The 20,806-nt window shown below is 41.9% G+C and overlaps 1 protein-coding gene across 2 annotated transcripts in view; it reads right to left on the bottom strand.

The window, feature by feature from the left end:
• Positions 1 to 20,806, bottom strand: part of RECK (reversion inducing cysteine rich protein with kazal motifs) — an 861,635-nt gene that overhangs the window by 101,003 nt on the left and 739,826 nt on the right. For both annotated transcript variants that reach the window (XM_040353423.1, XM_040353422.1), the window contains one exon: positions 3,913 to 4,084. In XM_040353423.1, coding sequence (XP_040209357.1) covers positions 3,913 to 4,084 — 172 coding nt within the window. The remainder of the gene's footprint in view (positions 1 to 3,912; positions 4,085 to 20,806) is intronic.

Genomic DNA, 20,806 nt, shown 5'->3' on the forward strand with positions numbered 1-20,806 from the left:
CAGGACTCACCAGCTGCTAGACTGTTTGGAGAAACACCTATCTGAGTGATCAGTCGCCTCTCCATGTGATGCGCTTTTATTTTTTATCCATTTCCTGTAAGCATATGTGGTATGTGGGGCTGTGTATTTTATAATAAAATGGTTTTACACTATAGAGATTCTCTGTTCACTTTCATGACCGCCCTGATGCATGCACGCACCCACTGATTGGGACCAGCACACACCTGAAGGAGAGTGCCTGATGATCTTCGGATTAAAGAAGCGTCTTATGCTATACTGAGCTGGGGCTTAGAGGAGAGTGGATGATGATCTGTGGATAACAGGAGTTTAACGCCTTATTAAGTTGGGGTCTGGTGAGTAGAATTACCTAAGGGACACACAAGTGACGTAATTTCTCTGCTTTCACCTGGGATGGATTTTATCACTGTCCGGTATTACCACCTGTGAATTGAAGTTCAAAAGCTGCCACACATATTTTCTGTATTACCTATAAGACTTTTTAGGGACAATCCCTCAGAGGAGTCATACTAATAGGGTTCTAATACTCCTAACTATTGATTACTGCAGATTATAAACTTTTAGTTCAGATTAATTTTTATTTCATTTAGCGCTGTTAATGTTTTATTGTTTACAATGACACATATATGATTGTGGATATAGGCCCGGATTCACGTAGAAGCGCGCATCTTTGTGCGGGCGTAACGTATCCTATTTACGTTACGCCTCCGCAACTTTGACAGGCAAGTGCCGTATTCTCGAACCAAAGTTGCGGCGGCGTAGCGTAAATAGGCCGGCGTAAGCCCGCCTAATTCAAATGTGGAAGATGTGGGCGTGTGTTATGTAAATTTAATGTGACCTCACGTAAATGACGCTTTTTACGAACGGCGCATGCGCCGTCCGTGAAAGTATCCCAGTGCGCATGCTCCAAATTAACCCGCAAGAAGCCAATGCTTTTGACGTGAACGTAAATGAAGCCCAGCCCTGTTCGCGAACGACTTACGCCAAAGACGTAAAACGTGAAAATTTTTACGCTGGCCCGACGTCCATACTTAACATTGGTACGCCTCATCTACGCCTTATATAGCAGGGGTAACTTTACGCCGGGAAAAGATTAACGTAAACGGTGTATCTGTAATGCGACGGCCGGGCGTACGTTCATGAATTGGCGTATCTAGCTGATTTACATATTTCTAGGCGTAAATCAGCGTACACGCTCCTAGCGGCCAGCGTAAATATGCAGTTAAGATATGATGGCATAGGAGACTTACACTGGTCGTATCTTAGACAAATTCTGGCGTATCTGATTCTTTGAATCAGGCGCCAAGATACGACAGCTCAGACTCAGAGTTACGACAACGTATTTGGAGATACGCCGCCGTAACTCGTAAGAGAATCTGGGCCATAGTGTTTTAAAGATAGACTGTCTTTTGGGATCAATCATCTCATCATTTTGGAGATATACTTCTGCATACAATATCCAGTATATGATCTTTTTGGGACCTTTTTATTTTTTTTCCACATTTTTTTTTTCACAGTTGGTAATTATTGTGTTGGATTTTGCTGACACTTTATACACCTGTGTATGTATATGTATATATATGTATATATATATATATATATATATATATATATATATATATATATATATATATATATATATATATATATAAAAAAATATATTGTGACAGGAAGTCAGGTAAATCTGTGGGTGTTGTCACAGACGGAACATACATTTCTGCCTTGTTTAAACGATACACAGATGGTTATCGGGCGTCGGCTACAAATGTGGCCAGGAAGGCTAAGGGCCGTTGGAAGACTCCTGCTGTTCAGAGTGAGGCAATTAAAGGCCTCTATAAAGTAGCCCAGAGGATTACCACTAATTGGCTGCATCCCTCCTAAGGCTGTGTGAGTAGGAGAGCAGTGCCAGAAAGTCTCCTGATGAGGTGAGGAGACCATTGACTTTTTTCTGTGTTATAGAAAGGAAAAGACTATTGTTTAGTGCTGTATGACCAGCACTGTCTACCCAGCAGTAGGCTGTGGTAGACTTCATAGATAGGTTCCTGTGTGGAAGGTAGATGCCCAGAGTGGCTACAGTTTATTTTATGTTTTGATTTTGTTTATGCTGTTTGGATGCTTGCAATTGTTTTCCAGCAAGATGGAAAAATAAACCAGAAACTTTGTTTTCAACCGTCTTCGACTGCCAGTCTGTATAAATTCAGTGTGTGGTAAACCCAACTAAGGGGTCACACACCCCGCTACCGAGCTAACCCCTTACAATATACAGTATATATATCTATATATATATATATATATATATATAAATATATGTTAGTCACATTTCCAGGTTTTAGGAGTTCATGACATCGGTTCATTCTGATGAATGCTGCTGTTCCTTGGTACACCTATGTATATATTGTATATATATATATATATATATATATATATATATATATATATATATATATATTATCATATCTATCTTAGTTCATCCTTAATTGTTTATTGTACTTTTACTCATCCTTATTTCTTCACTGTGGATTTCTTTGCACTTATTTCAGTGCTGTACCTTATAATTAATATTATTTGTTGAGTTTTGTATATAACTGTTGGTACTAGCAGCTGTTTTATATTCAATATACGTTTTTTCACTATACTTTCCTTTAACAATTCTTAACGCAGTTTCCTTTTGTTTTTTTTTAAATGTATAGTTAGAGTGCGTTTACACAGGGGCAACTCGACTTTCAGCAGGACTTTGGGAGGCAACTTGGACACGACTTTAGTATGAATCATCAGGCAACTTACAAGGCAACTTCAAGTTGCCTCCAGGACAGTACAAGGCAACTTCAAGTCGCCTCCAGAACAGGAGGCTTTCCAGTGGCCAAACAACAATCTGCTCTGTGGGAGGGAGGGGTTTGCCTGGGAAATGTATGTTATCTTCCTGTATTGTTGCTTAGGTTAAGACAGTGATCAGACTTCTAAAGGCAACTTCCATTGAAATCTATGAGTACAAGTTGACTACAAGTCGGATTGAAGTAGTGCAGGAACCTTTTCTGAAGTCGGAGCGACTTCAGTAGTGTACATTAAGAGGGCTCCATTCACTTAGGACGACTTCAAGACGGATCCCAGGTTGCCCCTGTGTGAACCGGCTCCAAAAGTTATATTTATTAAAACTGTTTATTTATTAAAACAAAATAGGTAAGAGTCGGTTCACACTGGGGCGACCTGGGATCCGACTTCAAGTCGCCCGGTCGAGAAAATGAATGGAAGTGAATGGGAGCCGTCTTAATGTACACTACTGAAGTCGCTCTGACTTCATAAAAGGTTCCTGTACTACTTCAATCCAACTTGTAGGCAACTTGTACCCATTGATTTCAATGGAAGTCGCCTCAGAAGTCAGATCACTGTCTTAACTGAAGCAACAATACAGGAAGATAACATACATTTCTCAGGCAAACCCCTCCCGCCTCCCTCCCTCCAGCAGAGCTGATTGTTGTTTGGCCACTGGAAAGCCTCCTGTGCTGGAGGCGACTTGAAGTTGCCTTGTACTGTCCTGGAGGCAACTTGAAGTTGCCTTGTAAGTTGCCTGATGATTCATACTCAAGTCGTGTCCAAGTTGCCTTCCAAAGTTGTGCTGGAAGTCGTGTTGCCCCTGTGTGAATGGGCTCTTAAGGGAGCAGAGAGAGGAAAGAGATCTGTTAACTTGATCCTGGTTGCAAGATAATTTTTTTGTTTATTTGTATAAATGTGAAAACATGTATAACAAGTAAATAGACAAATGACCCATTGCAGAAGTAGAATATTAATTTACAGTGTTTGTGTTTTTCGTTAGCCTTAATAAACATTTTCTAAGATCACTGTAGCATGTTTAAAGTAATAAGTATATGTAATACACATAGAAATCTATTAATTTACCTCTGACTCTTAACACAGGGGTTGGGATTACATGGATCCTTTGAAGAACACAGCCCAAATTCAAATTGGTAATCAAGTAAACCAACACATCGTGCGATGCAGGCACTGGGATAGGAACGTCCATTTTGACCACAAACAGGAACAAATTTATCAGCGCAATTACAGGGTAATCCTAACATGGCAAAGAAAAGTTGTTATGGTTGTGCATTTCATATAAGAAATTAAAAATAAACTTGGATAAGGAAAACGAGCAAATGGAATAAGTCAAATCACATAATTTCATTCACAAACATTCTTGCACAAAAACAAATTACTGAACTTTTCTTGAGCAACTGACAATATGACAAATGTGATGTTTTAACAAAATGAAGCAAGAAATCTGATAGAAAACAAGTAACCTTCCCGCTCTCTGGCGGGTTTAGTTCTACTTAAGGAAGGTGGCTGCTAAACTAAAATAACATTTTAGGTTATTCAGTATTATTGACACATTGCTATGGAGGAGGCAAAAGTTCAAGTTTTCACTATCTTTAGGATTAGGATGCCAGGTGGTTGCTTGAAAGTGATCTGTAGGCAGTGGTTTATTTAGGTTTTGTGCTGCCCTAGGCCTGACTAAACTCATGCACCCCTAATTTAAATATGATCCACCCCTTCCTGTCAAGACCACACCCCTTCCTGTTTAATACCCGCCCTATAATATAACTTCACCTCCGCTAGTTATATTACATGCACCCAGTCTGGCCAGTCACCGGATGTTTTATGGGGGGAGCCGGTCGCTCCCCCCTGGCCAAGTACGCCCTTCACTGCCCATAATATTAGCAAGTGCCGCGCTACAGCAAGCCGGCCGTATTTGTGCGGGAGGCAGCCGTGGAAACCGATGAAGAGGCAGGGCCGCTGATAGGGGGGACCACCAGTCCTTTTGTAGGGGGCCCATAAAGAGAGGGGGATTAGTGATGGATGACAATTGTGTCTCTCTTCCTCCAGCAGCTGAAAGCTGGTCCCTCCCCCTCTCCCTGTTGCCAGGTTCTATCTGCTGAGAAAGATATTCGTCACTCAGTAGTCCCCCCCCCCCCCCCCGTGCACCCCCCCTGTTTAGCGATGGCTCTAATGTTAGCTGTGCTCCTCAGTTTGTTATCTCTGTAAGGCTCCATTGAACTGGTTTAAAAAGCATTGCTTCTACAGGAGTTTTGTGTTTTGCCTGTAGCTCAGTATTGTCCTATGTGTCCATGCACATTAGGATGATTACAGCCATATTTTGAGCTCAACGTTCAGAGGCAGGAAAAAAAAACCTTCTGGTTTGCATTTTAATTGGAGCTTACTAGCAGAAAAAAACATAAAACTCTCCTAAACTTGTCTTAACTCTGTACAAAAAACGTTCTATATGGGCATTTTTTTTCTGCCATGTGAACTGGAGTTTTTTTAAGCTCAATGTGCATGGAGCTTAACTTTGTTTCTCTCCCTCTGTCTCTCTGATCCCAGAGCCTGTATATTTTTTTCATTTCATCATCATTTTAATTTATTAACTTAGTTTTATCTTTTTAGATTTAGTAGGAATTCAGTGAGTTGTGTTGTATTTGTGTCTGATAATAATTGCACTTCTTCCTCACACCGTAGTTTATGGGTACTAAGGAACATCACAACAGGTACCACTGCTTTGACTGTGCCCTGTGTGGCTGCCCATGACATGTAGAGTGGCAGTGGTGTGCTGAGTGCTGGAACACTCAGTGGAAATATAGTTCAAGCAGACTGGGAGAGAGACAGCAGTGTGAGAGTATGTGCTGCTTTAGGCAAAGCACTGAACACCAATGCTGGGGGGTTTCCTATTACAGCTTAATCCTGTCACAGACTACCAATGCTAAGGAGGGGTTTCTTATTGGAGCCTAAGCCTGCCAATGACCACCAATGCTGGGGTGGGGCCAATGATCAGCAATGCTGTGTGGGAGTTCAGAGTTCCTATTACAGCATAAGCGTGCCACTGACCACAAATGCTTGGAGGGATTCTTACTACAGCCTAAGCCTACCATTAACAACCAAAGCTGGGGGAGGGGTTTCTTTTAAAGCCCAAGCCTGCCATTGTCCACCAATGTTAGGAGAGGTTATTATTACAGCCTGTCACTAATCATCAAAAAAAGTGGGTTCACCATTTACTATAACTGACCACCAACAAAAATGATATTTTTGAGGTCACTAGGGGTTACCATTATTGCCACTGACACCAATGATTGGGGCTTATTTTACTTATACACTACAAGCCATACAGACATTATTTTGAACTTGACTAGAAACCAGGAATCAACTAAAGAAATGTAAAAAAAAAAAAGTAAATATAATCTCCTTTCTTATCTATTTACCAAGGCTAGCAGCATACGGAATACAAATAGTTAATGTTGTGTAGCCAAGGTTAGCTACTGTGCTTATAAGTTAGCGACAATTTCTCTGTTGTTAACATGGGGTTGTCTCCCTCTAGTGTATGCTGGACTCTATGGCCCGGATTCACATACATAGGCGCATATTTATGCCGGCGTAGCGTATCGAATATACGCTACGCCGACGTATCGCAGAGAGGCAAGCACTGGATTCACAAAGCCAGTGCTGCCAAATCTGCGCTGGGTTCCCTTGGCGTAAGCCGTCGTAAGTGGAAGTGGGCGTGAGCCATGCTAATGAGGCGTGACCCCATGCAAATGATGGGCCAAGTACTTAAAACAAATGGCCCATGCGCCGTCCCGTGGACGTATCCCAGTGCGCATGCTCAGAATCATGTCGAAACTAGTCCCTAAGATACGACAGATCACTGCCTACGACGTGAATGTAACCTTTGCCCAGCCCTATTCACGTACTACGTAAACGACGTAAAATACGACGGCTGTGTTTATTGGTGCAGCCATTTGCATGGATGCTGCTGACTTACACCTGCTTTATGGGGCATAACTTTAAGCCAGACGTAGAACTTTACGCGCACTGCGTCGGACGGACGGACGTACGTTCGTGAATCGGCGTATCTCCCTCATTTGCATATGTGAATAGGAAATCAATGGGCGCGCCACTTGCGAGCAGCGTAAATATGCGCCCAAGATACGCCGGCATAGGAAAGTTACGTTGGTCGGATGAAGCCTATTTTCAGGCGTATCTTGGTTTCAGAGTCCGGCGCATAGATACGACGGCGCATATTTACACTTACGCGGCGTATCTCGAGATACATTGGCGTAAGTGCTTTGTGAATCTGGGCCTATGTGGGTGCTTCTTTTCTTTCTCCATAAAGATACAGAGCAAAGCATCATGGGATGTGTAGTTCAGAAAGCTGAAGTGACTCTGCCAGCAGGACTCATCTGAACTACAGGGAACAGAATGCTGAGCGAATCGAACAGACTGCTGGGAGAGGATATAAAAGGGGCTGGCGCAGCCTAGATCGCTCTGGACACCGTTTTCACTCTGCCAGCAGGAGGTCTGTGTGACAGGGAGTTGCTGACAATTTGTGGCCCACACAGTGGAGAAGCTGGAAAGCCATACCCAGAGGATCTCTGGGGACAGCATCGCTTCTTCAATACAGCAGACCGGCATGTTTTCCGGATCATCCAGAGGCGCCTGCAATCCAGATTACAGTGAGTGCCGTGTGGCGCGGCCACCACCATCTTCACAGAGCTAAGACACAAAGAGTTTCGGCTGGAGTCTTCTCATCATTTGCACCCTGATTTATCCATCTTATGTTCGATGTGGTGAGCGGGCATAGCCCTTGTGATAGATAAGGACATTACTGTTACAACACTCATACAGATTGGCTGGTGGTACTTGTAGTCCCACGGAAGTTAGACCTACTGTTATACAGGTCACAGCCAATAGATGCCTATGCTCAGTACACATTGCTGTTCTCCGTAATCTCTTCAGATGACCTCTATAGGATTCTAAAAAGAGGAAAGCTATACCATAATCGGAATAAATCACACAAATCACACTTTTGCTAATCCTGACACATTTTGTTTTTTGGATCATTTGGGTGGGTAAAAAAATTATTCACCCCAGTTGCCAAATATATAGTGCTTCTCTACAGAAAACCTCTTAAATGCTATTATTAACAGGGGCATCTCACTCCGAAGGAATACATTTTCAGCTTATTGTACTTGCTCCCATATCTCCCCCGCCCCCCCCCCCCCTCACTCACCTAGAGCACTGGCCAGCTCACTTAAATGAGTTCACCCTGTTTTTAGAATAGTCACGTTACTTGTAGGCAGTATAATCTCTGGAAATTAGATAATACTTTTTCCTGTACAGTAATTATGACAAGCTCATTGACCTTCAACCTTCAGCCATTTATTCCTATGCCCTGTACACACGATCAGAATTTCCATCTGAAAAAAGTTGGATGGTTTTTCCGACGAAATACCACTCAAGCTTGGCTTGCATACACATGGTCACACAAAAGTTATCTGAACTTTCGAGCGTTAAGAACGCGGTGACATACAACACTACGACGAGGCGAGAAAAATAAGTTCAATGCTTCCGAGCATGCGTGTTTTTTTACCCGTCTGAACTGCATACAGAGGAACGTATTTTCCAATAGAAATTTTTTCCGTCGGAAAAATAGAGAACCTGTTCTCTATCTAAGTTCGTCTGAAATTCCGACAGAGAAAGTTCGATGGGGCATACACATGGTCAGAATATCCGCCGAAAAGCTCACATCGGTCTGTGTGTACGCGGCATTAGGAATCACAATAAATATTTACAAACTACTCCTATAGTATTTGGTCTGACTGATGATATTACTCATAAGGATAGTGACCAATTGACCTCCTAAGGTAATCCATAAACCCCAGTCATAAAATCTGAACAGAGCACATAAGGTATATCTGTAGTGTTTACTTGTCTCTCGCCAAAGCTCTGAGTGTCTTTTCTCTTTTGTGTCCATCAGGACACAGCCCATTTCCGATGAAGGTAGTAAAGAGTCAATAAAAATGCCTCTTTACCACGTGACTGGCTGTGTCCAATCACAGCCGGTCCCATGTGTTGTGCAGCACAGTGATTAGGGATGAGGCGTGTCCCTCGGACACAGCCCATCCCTGATCAGGGTAAAGCCATGTGACCGGTTGTGTCATCAAACGGCTGTAGTGTCGCTTCCGTGTTCTCCTCCTCAGTGTGTGAGGAGGAGATCTTGAAGAAAAATATACAGTGATGTGCCCGCTTGCCCCCCAAATAAAAAGGACCTGTTACCAGCCCATCAGAGTACCTGTCACCAGCCCATCTAAGTATTTAAGTGGGCAACTATTAAATTGGGCTTTAAGGGCACACAGTACAAATTGGTATAGAAAACTAGAAATTTATTAATATGAAATATCATAAAATCAAACAGACGTAAAATCAAAATTTAGAAATTAAGTCAGTAACTGGTACTACAAGGGTAGTGACAACAATATACAATCTTATTATACACAAGCTTCGTTTGAAAAGCACAGTTATAGGTACAATGTTGAGTTGTATATCTCATGTAGTATTCCGGAGGTTTAATGGAGGGCTTGCTCTACATGTTACGCGCTTAGCGCTTCCTCAGGAGCATAAGATATTGCATAAAATAGGCCGCATTGGAGGTAAGCAAGCGACGATGGTGTATTAACCCCACAGTGGCTGGGTAAACAAAGAATTATCGATCCAGCCTAACGTGGGGGTATTATCAACAACACAGGATTATAAAAATAAAGGTGTTCGGACAGTCAAATGCTGGTAAGCACTAAGGATTCGGATCCGGGGATATACAAGCGCAGTAGTTCAATGCTGAAATTACTGGGCTAGGCGTAGGTAGGTAAATAAGTCTAACAAGGCAGTCTGTAAATCCTCAGTCAGTAAGCCAGAGGATATTATATGGGACTACCAAGACAAGATCCTATAGCCCAGTTAGCAAGTGAATCCGCACGTGTCCCCAAAGGAAGCGAAGACGCCATCTAAGTACCTGACAACAGCCCATCTTAGTACCTGACACCAGCCCCACCTGAGTACCTGACACCAGCCCCATCTGAGTACCTGACACCAGCCCCATCTGAGTACCTGACACCAGCCCCATCTGAGTACCTGTCAGCAGCCCATCTGAGTACCTGTCAGCAGCCCATCTGAGTACCTGTCAGCAGCCCATCTGAGTACCTGTCAGCAGCCCATCTGAGTACCAAGTACCTGTCAGCAGCCCATCAGAGTACCCAAGTCCCTATCTGCAGCCCATCAAAGTACCCGAGTATCTGTCAGCAGCCAATCAGAGTACCTGAGTACCAATCTTCAGCCAATCAAAGTACCAAAGTACCTATTTGCAGCCCATGCCTCATAGAATATACATTGGGGTGTTTGCTTTCCAAAATGGGGTCATTTTGTGGGTAATTCCACTGTCCTGGTGCTCCAGGACATTCAAAAATGTGATAGGTAGGAATTAAAGTAGATGTGTAATTTATGCTCCCAGAACGCCTGATGGTGCTCCCTGCATGTTGGGCCTCTCTATGTGGTCAGGCTGTGAAAAAGTTTTTACACATGTGGTATTGCCATACTCAGGAGTAGAATAATGTATTTTGAGGTGTAATTGGAAGTATGCTTATGCTGTGTGTGAGAAATAACTTGGTATTTGTACTGTCCTGACATTTCAGGGCCTCAAGAAATTAGACAGGCCATCAGTACATCAGGTGTGATCAATTTTTAATGATTTACACCATAGCTTGTAGACTCTATTGTCGCGTAAACAATGTTTTTCTCAACGTGATTCCTCTCAAGCCTGCCTTGCATACACACGATGGTGATAAAAAAAATGCTCGAGCAAAGCGCGGTCACATACAACACTTCCGACGGGACTATAAAGGGGAAGTTCAATTCGAATGGTGCCACCCTTTGGGCTTGATTATGCAAATGTCCCTTCTCATAACTTGCTTCTGAGCATGCACGTTTTTTCCCCGTCGTTAAAGCCTACACACACGACCATTTTTCACGACGTGAAAAAATAGAGCAGGTTCTAAATTTTTAATGCCCATTTTTCTCGCCGAGAAAAATGCTCTGGAGCCTACACACGATCGTTTTTAATGACCAATTTAAAAAATGGCATTTTTCTCGTCATGAAAAACGGTCGTGTGTACGCGACATATAACTTTCACACAGACTAAAAAATATATATATTTATTTGGGTTATTTTTCACAAACATATGTAGCAGTATAAATTGTGGTCCAAATTTCTAAACAAAAATTACTTATTTGCTAAATTTTATAATAGAAACGAAAAAAAAAAAAAAATTTCAAAATGTTTGCTCTTTTTTTACTTATATTGCAAAAAAAAAAAAAATAGTGGTCATTAAATACCACCAAGCGAAAGCTACATTTGTGTGAAAAAAATAACAAATTTGTTTGGGTAAAGTGTCGTATGACTGAGTAATTGTCATTCAAAGTGTGAAAGTGCTAAAAGCTGAAAATTGGTCTGGGCAGGAAGGGGTATAAGTGCCCTGTATTGAAGTGGTTAATTCCTTCTCTAAAGAGCTCTCACCTGTCCATTAGAACTACATTAGGTAGGCAGGAGATTGTAGAGAGCTGCTGGAAGTAAAAAAAAAAAAAATTGAATTGAGGAGGCACTGGTTAAGGGGTGTTTTTCCCCAATACATATCTATAAAAAACACACAAAATTTGAGTTTAACGAAAGTGTCAAAAGATTGAACTGCAAGATAGTCCTCTTCTTATTTTAGTTAGCCTCATGCACACTGGACGTTAAAATAACGCTATAAAAACGGCAGTAGCTTTGCAGTGAGACTTTTTGCTAGATTCAGGTAAGGCGCCGCATCTTTAAGGCGGCGTAGCATATCGTATTTACGATACGCCGCCTTAAGTCAGAGAGGCAAGTACTGTATTCACAAAGCACTTGCCTCCTAACTTACGGCGGCGTAGCGTAAATGGGGCCGGCGTAAGCGCGCCTAATTCAAATGAGGATGGGGGGCGTGTTTTATGGAAATGATTGGTGACCCGACGTGAGACGTCAGTGTGCATTGCTCCAAAGTACGCCGCAAGGACGTATTGATTTCGACGTGAACGTAAATTACGTCCAGCCCCATTCACGGACGACTTACGCAAACGACATACATTTTTCAAATTTCGACGCGGGAACGACGGCCATACTTAACATTGGCTAGGCCAGCTATTTGTTGGAATAACTTTACGCCAGAAAACGCCTTACGTAAACGGTGTATCTTTACTGCGATGGGCGCACGTACGTTCGTAAATCGGCATATCTAGTCATTTACATATTCTACGCCGAACTCAATGGAAGCGCCACCTAGCGGCCAGTGGAAAAATTGCACCCTGAGATACGACGGCGGAGGCCGTCGTATCTAAGCTAGGTTTAAGTGTATCTCAGTTTGAGCATACACTTAAACTTACGACGGCTTAGATTCCGAGTTACGTTGGCGTATCTACTGATACGCCGGCGTAACTCTTTGTGAATCTGGCTATTTGTGTCATTGTGATGTGGCACCCCTGGCGCAGACAACAATAAGTGTAAGGCTGTATTTGTGGGAGGAGTCTGAGAGTACATAAGACTCCTCCCCTATCGGGTCCTGTGTCAGCGTATCTTTCAGGGTTGACAGGGGGAAGCGTCACTTCCGGTTTTCATTGAAGAACGGCAGGTCGGCTGATTGAGTCTCGTGGCGGTTCCCCTCCTTGTGCTCACGCCGGGCATCATGGAGGGGAGGGGGCTGCCGCCTGCCCGCTTATCCCGGTCAGCACGCTAATCATCAGGGGGAGGGGGGAGCCGCTTACCACCCGATTCTCAAACCAGCTCCATTGGGGGATGGGGATTGCCTCCTAGTACTCGCGTGGGGCATCGTGGGGGACTCCCGCATGCCTCCTTTTCTTCTCCTGGTCCATGCAGGCATCCGAGAGGGGGGGCCGCCTGCCATACACAGGTTATCTCCTTTGCTCACCCCCCTTTTCTTCCAGGTGCACGCTGAGCACCATGGGGGAGGCCACCCACCCATCACCTGCGGACTCACGCCGGCAGTATCGACAGGGCCACCCGCTCGACCACTCACTCCTCCTCCTGGTGCTCATGCTGGTATCACGAGGGGGCGCATCCATCCATCCATCTATCCAGGCACTTCTCCCAGGCCTATGTTGGTGTCGTGACGGGGGGCATCCGTCCACTCCTTCCAGGCCACACTGGCAGCATGAGGGGGGGATTGGTCACTGCACTGCTGCAGGGGGTCGCATGCAGGCAGTATGTGGGGGGCAGTCTACCTTTCTCTGTGGTCACGCTAGCTATATTGGAGGGGGGGCTGTCCGCCCACATCTCCTCGGTTCACACTGGCAGTATTTCTTTGCGTCACATGCATTTGTCATAAGCTTCCTTTTCAGCGTTTTCAGTCTCAGTGTTTCTGTCATAGTGTTATGCTCCAGGCATTTCTGTTTATGCCGTTTCTGTCCCGGCATTTCTGTCATAGCGTTTTTGTCTGCCCCAGGTTTGCTGTCATTGCATTTTTGCCTCAGCGTTTCAGGCTCTGCATTTCTGATATAGCATTTCTGCCCCAGGATTTCGGTCATTGCGTTTCAGTCTCAGCTTTTCTGTCATAGCATTTTCTCCCCAGGTTTTTCTGTCATTGCTTTTTCTGGCTCAGCGGTTCAGTCTCAGCATTTCTGTCATAGCGTTTCTGCCCCAGGTTTCTGTCATTGCATTTTCAGTCTCAGCATTCTGTCATAGCGTTTCTGCCCCAGGTTTTCGGTCATTGCATTTTCAGTCTCAGCATTCAGTCATAGCGTTTCTGTCAATTGTTAATATAAACAATTGAAAAATGTAATATGTAAATATGTGCTCATACACTTAGGGCCAGATCCACAACCAGCGGGCGCAACGTAACTTTTGTGATTTAAGTTACACCGCCGCAAATTGCCCAAGTTAGTGCCCGATCCACAAAGCACTTACCTGGAAATTTGCGGAGGTGTATCCGAAATCAGTCCGGCGCAAGGCGGGCCAATTCAAATGGGGCGAGTCCCATTTAAATTAGGCGCGCTCCCGCGCCGGACGTACTGCGCATGCTCCCGACGCTATTTTCCCGACGTGCTTTGCGTTACGTTACGCCGAGTTTTGTGAATCGCGACGTGTAAAAAAGAGATGCGGCGGGAAAAAAAATTAAAAAAAAAAATTTGACAGCGACGCGGGAAAGACGGGTATACTTTTACATGGTGTACTAACTTTACACTTTGTAAAAGTAGCCCTATCTTTGCGACGGCAAACTAACACTTACGGCGACTTAACGAAGGGAAAAAGCTTTGTGGATCTCCGTAAGTGCTAATTTGCATACCCGACGCTGGATTACGACGAGAAATGCCCCCAGCGGCGGCCGCGGTACTGCATCCTAAGATCCGACAGTGTAAGTCCATTACACCTGTCGGATCTTAGGACTAGCTATGCGTAACTGATTCTATGAATCAGCCGCATAGTTAGAAACAGGGATACGACGGCGTATCAGCAGATACGCCGGCGTATCCCTTTTGTGGATCTGGCCCTTAGTTCCAAGCATATTCAATATATAGTCACTATGGAAAGAAAGCTAATTGGAAATCAACTAATTCAATAAAAACTTCAAAAATGTATAATTATTGTAAGTAATAACTAAATATAGTATTTATGTATAATACAGTACCATTTAAATATGGTAATACAAAAAAAAAATAGGGAAATAGAAAAAAAGACAGAGTCATAGTAAAATGGAAAGATTGAAGGTAAGAAAGAGAAAAGAGTCTAGGGTAAGAAATTTCTCTGGAGCATCTATATTGTAATAATATTATTAATTTAGTACAGAAGACAAATGTTCATGTTTAGTACTTGTTTCCACTCATATTGTTGTATAGTATATCAAGGTCTTAATAGGGAATTGTCAGGGATCATAGGAAGAAAATATGTCATCCAAGGATTCCATATATTCTCAAAATTTTGTATAGTATCGTTGGTTATGGCTTCTGATTTGGAAAGCATCATTGCTAGGTTTATTCTGTTTTTAGCTTCAGAGATCATTAATGTATTGGTTTTTCAAGCTTTGGCAATGGTTTGCTTTGCAGCTGTGGTGATCTGGAGAAAGAGCCTAAATTGAGTGTAAGAAATATGAACAGGTTTTATATTTAAAAGCACAATAGTTGTGTCTGGAATGATGGCCATCTTAAATATTTTAGATACCATGAGGAAAATTTCATTCCAGAACTTTTTTGCAATCGGACAATCCCAGAATGTATGTAAGTGCGTTCCCAGACCACCACAGCCACGAAAACAGAATGGGGAGCATTGAGGAGCATATTTTGCAATTTTAAACAGGAACCAAGTACCAGTGCATGATTCTTTTATAGTTTGTTTCCAAAGCAATTTTTATTTTGAGAAGACATTTTTGTATTGGCCCAGACTTTATTCCAGTTGGAAATGTCAATTTTAGTTCCAAGTTCTTTCTCCCATTTTTCCACATATGAAGGTAGCTTTGAGTCAGAAGTAGTGATCAGATGATTAAATAACATTGAAATAAGACCTTTGGTATGAGGGTCTTGTTTACGTTCGAATTGTGACATATTACTTAATTGATTAGTATCATGTAAATAAGGTTTAAGAATTCAGAAACCAGTAGTTTGTGATGTTCACATATTTCAGGGAATGTTTTGAATGAGGTTAATGTTAAAAAAAAATCAGCTAATTGTGTTAGGCCAGCAGAAGTCCATTTTTTTTTAAAAGTATTATGGTATATGTGGGCTGGGTAAAAATTGGGGTTTCTGATAAACGATATTAAAGGTGTATGTGGAGATTGCAAACCTTTGGTTATTTTAAATGTATCCCAAATATTAGATTAGGTAAGGCTGTTGGGTTGCTATCAATTGTTTCAATTGCTACCCAAAGAGGGATTTCATGTTTTGTATGATATTTGGGGATATTTGATATGTGTGCAGCATGGAAATAGGTGGTAAAATTGGGAAAGCCTAGTCCACCTTTCAAATTTGGGAGACAGAGTGTGTGAGGGTAATGCCACGTACACACGATCGGTTTGTCTGATGAAAGTGGTCCAATGGACTGTTTTCATCGGACGAACTGATCGTGTGTGGGCCCCATCGTTTTTCCCATTGTTGAAAAAACTTAGAACCTGTTTTAAAATAATCTGATGGTTAAAAAACCGATAGAAAAAAAACGATCGTCTGTGGGGAAATCCATCGGTCAAAAATCCACGCATGCTCAGAATCAAGTTGACGCATGCTCAGAAGCATTGAACTTCATTTTTTTCAGCACGTCGTCATGTTTTACGTCACCGTGTTATGACACGAACGGTTAATTAACTGATGGTGTGTAGGCAAGACTGATGAAAGTCAGGTTCATCGGATAACTGATGAAAAAATCCCTTGGTCCGTTTTCATCGGATGAACCGATCGTGTGTACAGGGCATAAGCGGGATTTTAGAGAGTTCCATATAAATGCTTGTGCTTTGCGTTGAACTTTTCTCAAGAAGTATGAGAGGAATTGGAATGGGTAAAACACGAAAAAGGTATAATATTTTTGGAAGTATAGTAATTTTTATGACATTTATTTTGCCTATCCATGATATTGGGAGAGTAGATCATTGTTTTAGATAATTAGTGATTTTTCGTAATAGTGGGGGATAGTTAGCAGAGAATATGTTGGTGAGATCAGGAGTGGGAGCAAATACCTAGATAAGTGAGGTGTGTAGATGACCAAGTAAAAGGGAGGGAAGTTTTTGCTTGCTGTAATGTATCTGGAGATAAAGAAATATTTAGAGCTGTAGATTTTTGTGAATTTATTTTTAAACCTGATATTCGGGCAAATTGGTCTAATTTGTTGATAAGATTAGGGGCAGTAATATGTGGGGAAGTCATAAAAATTAAGATGTCCTCAGCAAATAAGCAAAGCTTATGTTGATGACCTGCTAATTCTATACCTTTGATTGAGGGATCTGCACAAATGGATTGGGCAAGGGGTTCAATTAATAGGGCAAATAGGAGTGGGGAGAGAGGACATCCCTTGCGTGTACCTCTATTGATATCAAACATGTCAGATTTGTATCCTGCGTAGCATAAGCTTTGGGTTTATTATATAATGATGAAACACAGCTTAGAAAGTGGGGGCCAAAACCCAATTTTTGTAGAGCGAAATGTAAATATGACCATGATATCGTGTCAAAAGCTTTTTTGATGTCTAGTGATACAAGGCATGTAGGTATTTGTCTAGTTTTAGCTGCTTGGATCAATAATGCTGTTCTACGGACATTATCTGAAGCTTGGCGCAAAGGGATAAAACCTACTTGATCTTTGTTGATTAGGGAACGCTAGTAGTTTTATGTCTAAATTTAATAAAGATATTGACCTATAATTTGCACAGGCTGAGTCATCTGACTGAGGTTTAGGGATCATTGTTATTATTGCTGTAAGGGTTTCTGATCTAATAGATTGAATGTTGAGAAGGGAGTTGAATGCTTCTGTCAGCATGGGAGTTAATACATGGGAGAATTTTTGTAGTAGAGGGCTGAGAACCCGTCAGGTCCTGGACATTTGTTTGGTTTGAGGGATTTGATTGCCAGTTCAATTTCACTAGGGGTAATGGGTTTTTTAAGACTGTCGTATTGTGTCTGAGATAGAGTTGGGAGATTATTTTTTTTTTTTTTTTTTTTTATAAATCTCTTTATTAATTTTCAGAATTTTTCCAATACAAAAAAATAAAATCATACATATACATTACATTCATATTCCAATTACATTCCAATTTCATTCCTTTGCTCTCTTCAGAGTATCCATACAATATACTCTCACTCAATACAATACATTCCTCTCTCTCGCTTCCCCAATGGTGTGATTACCCTCCCAGTGTACCCCCTTTTATCCTGATGCTGTCATAGAGTTCTCTATCCAGTTTGCCCATACTCTCTCATATTTCTCCCACTGTCCTCTATTCCAGTATGTCTCTCTGTACAATGTCAGATTGCTGTTTACTAGGTTTTTCCAATGTGCTATTGTGGGAGCCTCCAGCTTTGTCCAGTTTAACACTATTGCTTTCCTAGCATAAAATAATAACAGACCGATCTGTGTTCTACTTTCCCTCGAGACAATGTTCCCCCCCACCAATCCCAGCAAACAGACCTCTGCCTCTTGTTCCAAAGTTATTAATGTCACCGTAGTAATCATTCTCAGAACCTCTCTTCAGAATACCACTATTTTGGGACAAAGCCAAAATATATGCATAAAATCTCCTGGGGTTTCTGCGCATCTCCAGCAGTTCTGAGAATTGGTGGGTGAGATCTTATGTAGCTTATATGGTGTATAATGACTTCTGTGTATAATTTTAAATTGTATTAATTTATCTCGGAGTGGTACCAATATCTGCAATGGGAACCTCCCTACTTCCTCCCAATTCTCCAGATTTGGGACCTCTCTCTCCCAATTTTCCCTTAATTTACTTATATCTAAGGATGTACTATTCATTAAACACCCATAGAAGTTTGAGATTGTCTTCTTCCCACTTTTTACCATTTGTTTTACACCTGATTCCGTTAATTGCGGGGTCCCCTCTGGGAACTGGGCTGATAAGGCATGGGTGAGCTGCCTATACCTAAACACATAACTCTCGGGAATGTTCCACAACTGTCTCATTTCCACATATGAGAGAAACTTTCCCCCCTGTATCAACTGTGATAGTTTCTCTACCCCATTTCTAGTCCATGCTCCCGGATCCTGAATTGAATCCAGGTGTGGTAACTCAGGGTTTCTCCATAATGGAGTATTTGGGAATAAGTTCTTATTTTTTTATTTTAAATCTCCTTCTCTTCCAATAACAGCATTCCATATTTTAACTGTTGTTCTCATTGCTGGGGTCAGGTATCGCCTTGTTTTTATCCCTCTATACAACAGTCCTTGCAGCGCCTCTACCGATTGGACCGCTGCTGCTTCCAACATAGTAGCCGAGTCATACCCATCAGGGTTTAACCATCTCCCTGCTGTCACTAATTGTGTGGCTGTGTAATATTTATGCAAATCTGGGAATGCCAGTCCTCCCTGTGCCTCTGGTCTCATAAGTGTACTTAGTTTAATTCTAGCTGATTTATTTGCCCATATAAACGTGGAGAGCATTCCATGTAACTGTATAAAAAAGCTTTTTGGCAACCACTGTGGAGAGTTCCTGAAAGCGTATAAAAACTTAGGAAGGACCTTCATCTTTACCAAGTTTATACGTCCCAACAGCGACAAGGGGAGTGTCACCCAAATCTTTAGTCTTCCCGAGCTCCTGCACCTCCGGATCTAAATTAAATTTCAGGAAATCCTCCGCCTGTCTAGATATTATTATACCAAGGTATTTAAATTCCAATACCCATTTCAATGGTGAGTTCGGGACAGCAGTTTTTTCTGCTCCTTGGTCTATGGGGAACAATATGGACTTACCCCAGTTTACTTTAAGCCCTGTAAATACTGAATATGCGTTCAACAGTTCCAAAGCTCCTTCTAGAGATGGACCGAAATCCCTTAAAAATAGCAGCATGTCATGGGCATACAGGGCTACCCTCTCCTCCAGCCCCCCCACCCGGAGTCCCTGAATATTTGTTGTGGTCCTAAGAGCCTCTGCCACTGGCTCTATTGCTATTGCGAAGAGTGCTGGAGAGAGAGGGCAACCCTGCCTCGTGCCTCTGTAATACTGAAAAAAAAGATGACAGTCCTCCTCCCAACTTCACTGCTGACATTGGTCTCTCATAGATTATTTGGATCCACGTAATGAATATTAATGGGAATCCCATCCTTCGGAGTATTTCACAGAGGAAGGGCCATTCAATTGTTGGGAGATTTAATTGTGAAAAAATTAATTCTGCGTTGGATTGGTCAAAAGATCCTTCTTTTTTATAGAGAGAGGTGAGATGTTTATGGAAGGTGTGTAATATTTTTACAGGATTACTTGTGTATCTATCTTGAGAGATTTTTAATTGGTTTTAAAGGGTTATTTCGTTTTTTGAGTGCTCGGGCAAGGAGGGTACCTGGTTTATTTGCTTCAAGATAACATTTTTGTTTAGATTTACATAGTGTCTTGTCTACTGATTCTGATAAGAAGAGGTCAAGTTTTAAGCTAGCTTTATCTAGTTGTGACTTTGTGGTTGGAGTAGGGTTAGATTGAAAAATACCATGGCACTTATTAAACTCATTTTCTAGTTCTCGCTGTAATTTTTGTTTCTCTTTTTTAATATATGATGCTTTGCAAATACAATAACCTCTAAGAACATGCTTGTGTGCTTCCCATAATGTTATTGGAGATGTGTCTGGAGATTTATTGTTACCAATGTATTCTTTTATCGCGATTTCTAATTCAGCGGAATTTGACGGGTGAAACAGCAATGAGTCATTAATATGCCAGATGGGGTCATGTTTTTTGGGGATTAGTGAGGTTAAAGTAGATATAATGGGACAATGGTCAGTCCAAGTATACAGTTTAATAGAGAGAAAATAACTGCTCAATAGTTTTCAAAGAACCTCCTCACTGGAACCAAACCATGGGTGCCGGCAATGCAATAGTGATGCAAAAATACGAAGGAAACTTGGACAGCCGCACTCCAAAAATGTTCTTTTAATTAAAATCGATCACAAAATTACCATGCCACAGCAAAAAAATTGGACCAAAATCTAACGTTTCGCACTGTAGCTTCAGTGCTTAGTCATAGCTAGCTATGACTAATCACTGAAGCTACAGTGCGAAACGTTAGCTTTTGTTCCAATTTTTTTGCTGTGGCATGTTCATTTTGTGATCGATTTTAATTAAAGAACATTTTTGGAGTGCGGCTGTCCAAGTTTCCTTTGTATTTTTGCATATACAGTTTAATAGATGAGGCTATTCATTCTGGGGACATACTCATAGAAATTAATATATGGTCAATGCGTGAGAATGATCTAT

Source organism: Rana temporaria, chromosome 5 (genome assembly GCF_905171775.1).
Source record: "Rana temporaria chromosome 5, aRanTem1.1, whole genome shotgun sequence".
Lineage (NCBI taxonomy): Eukaryota > Metazoa > Chordata > Amphibia > Anura > Ranidae > Rana > Rana temporaria.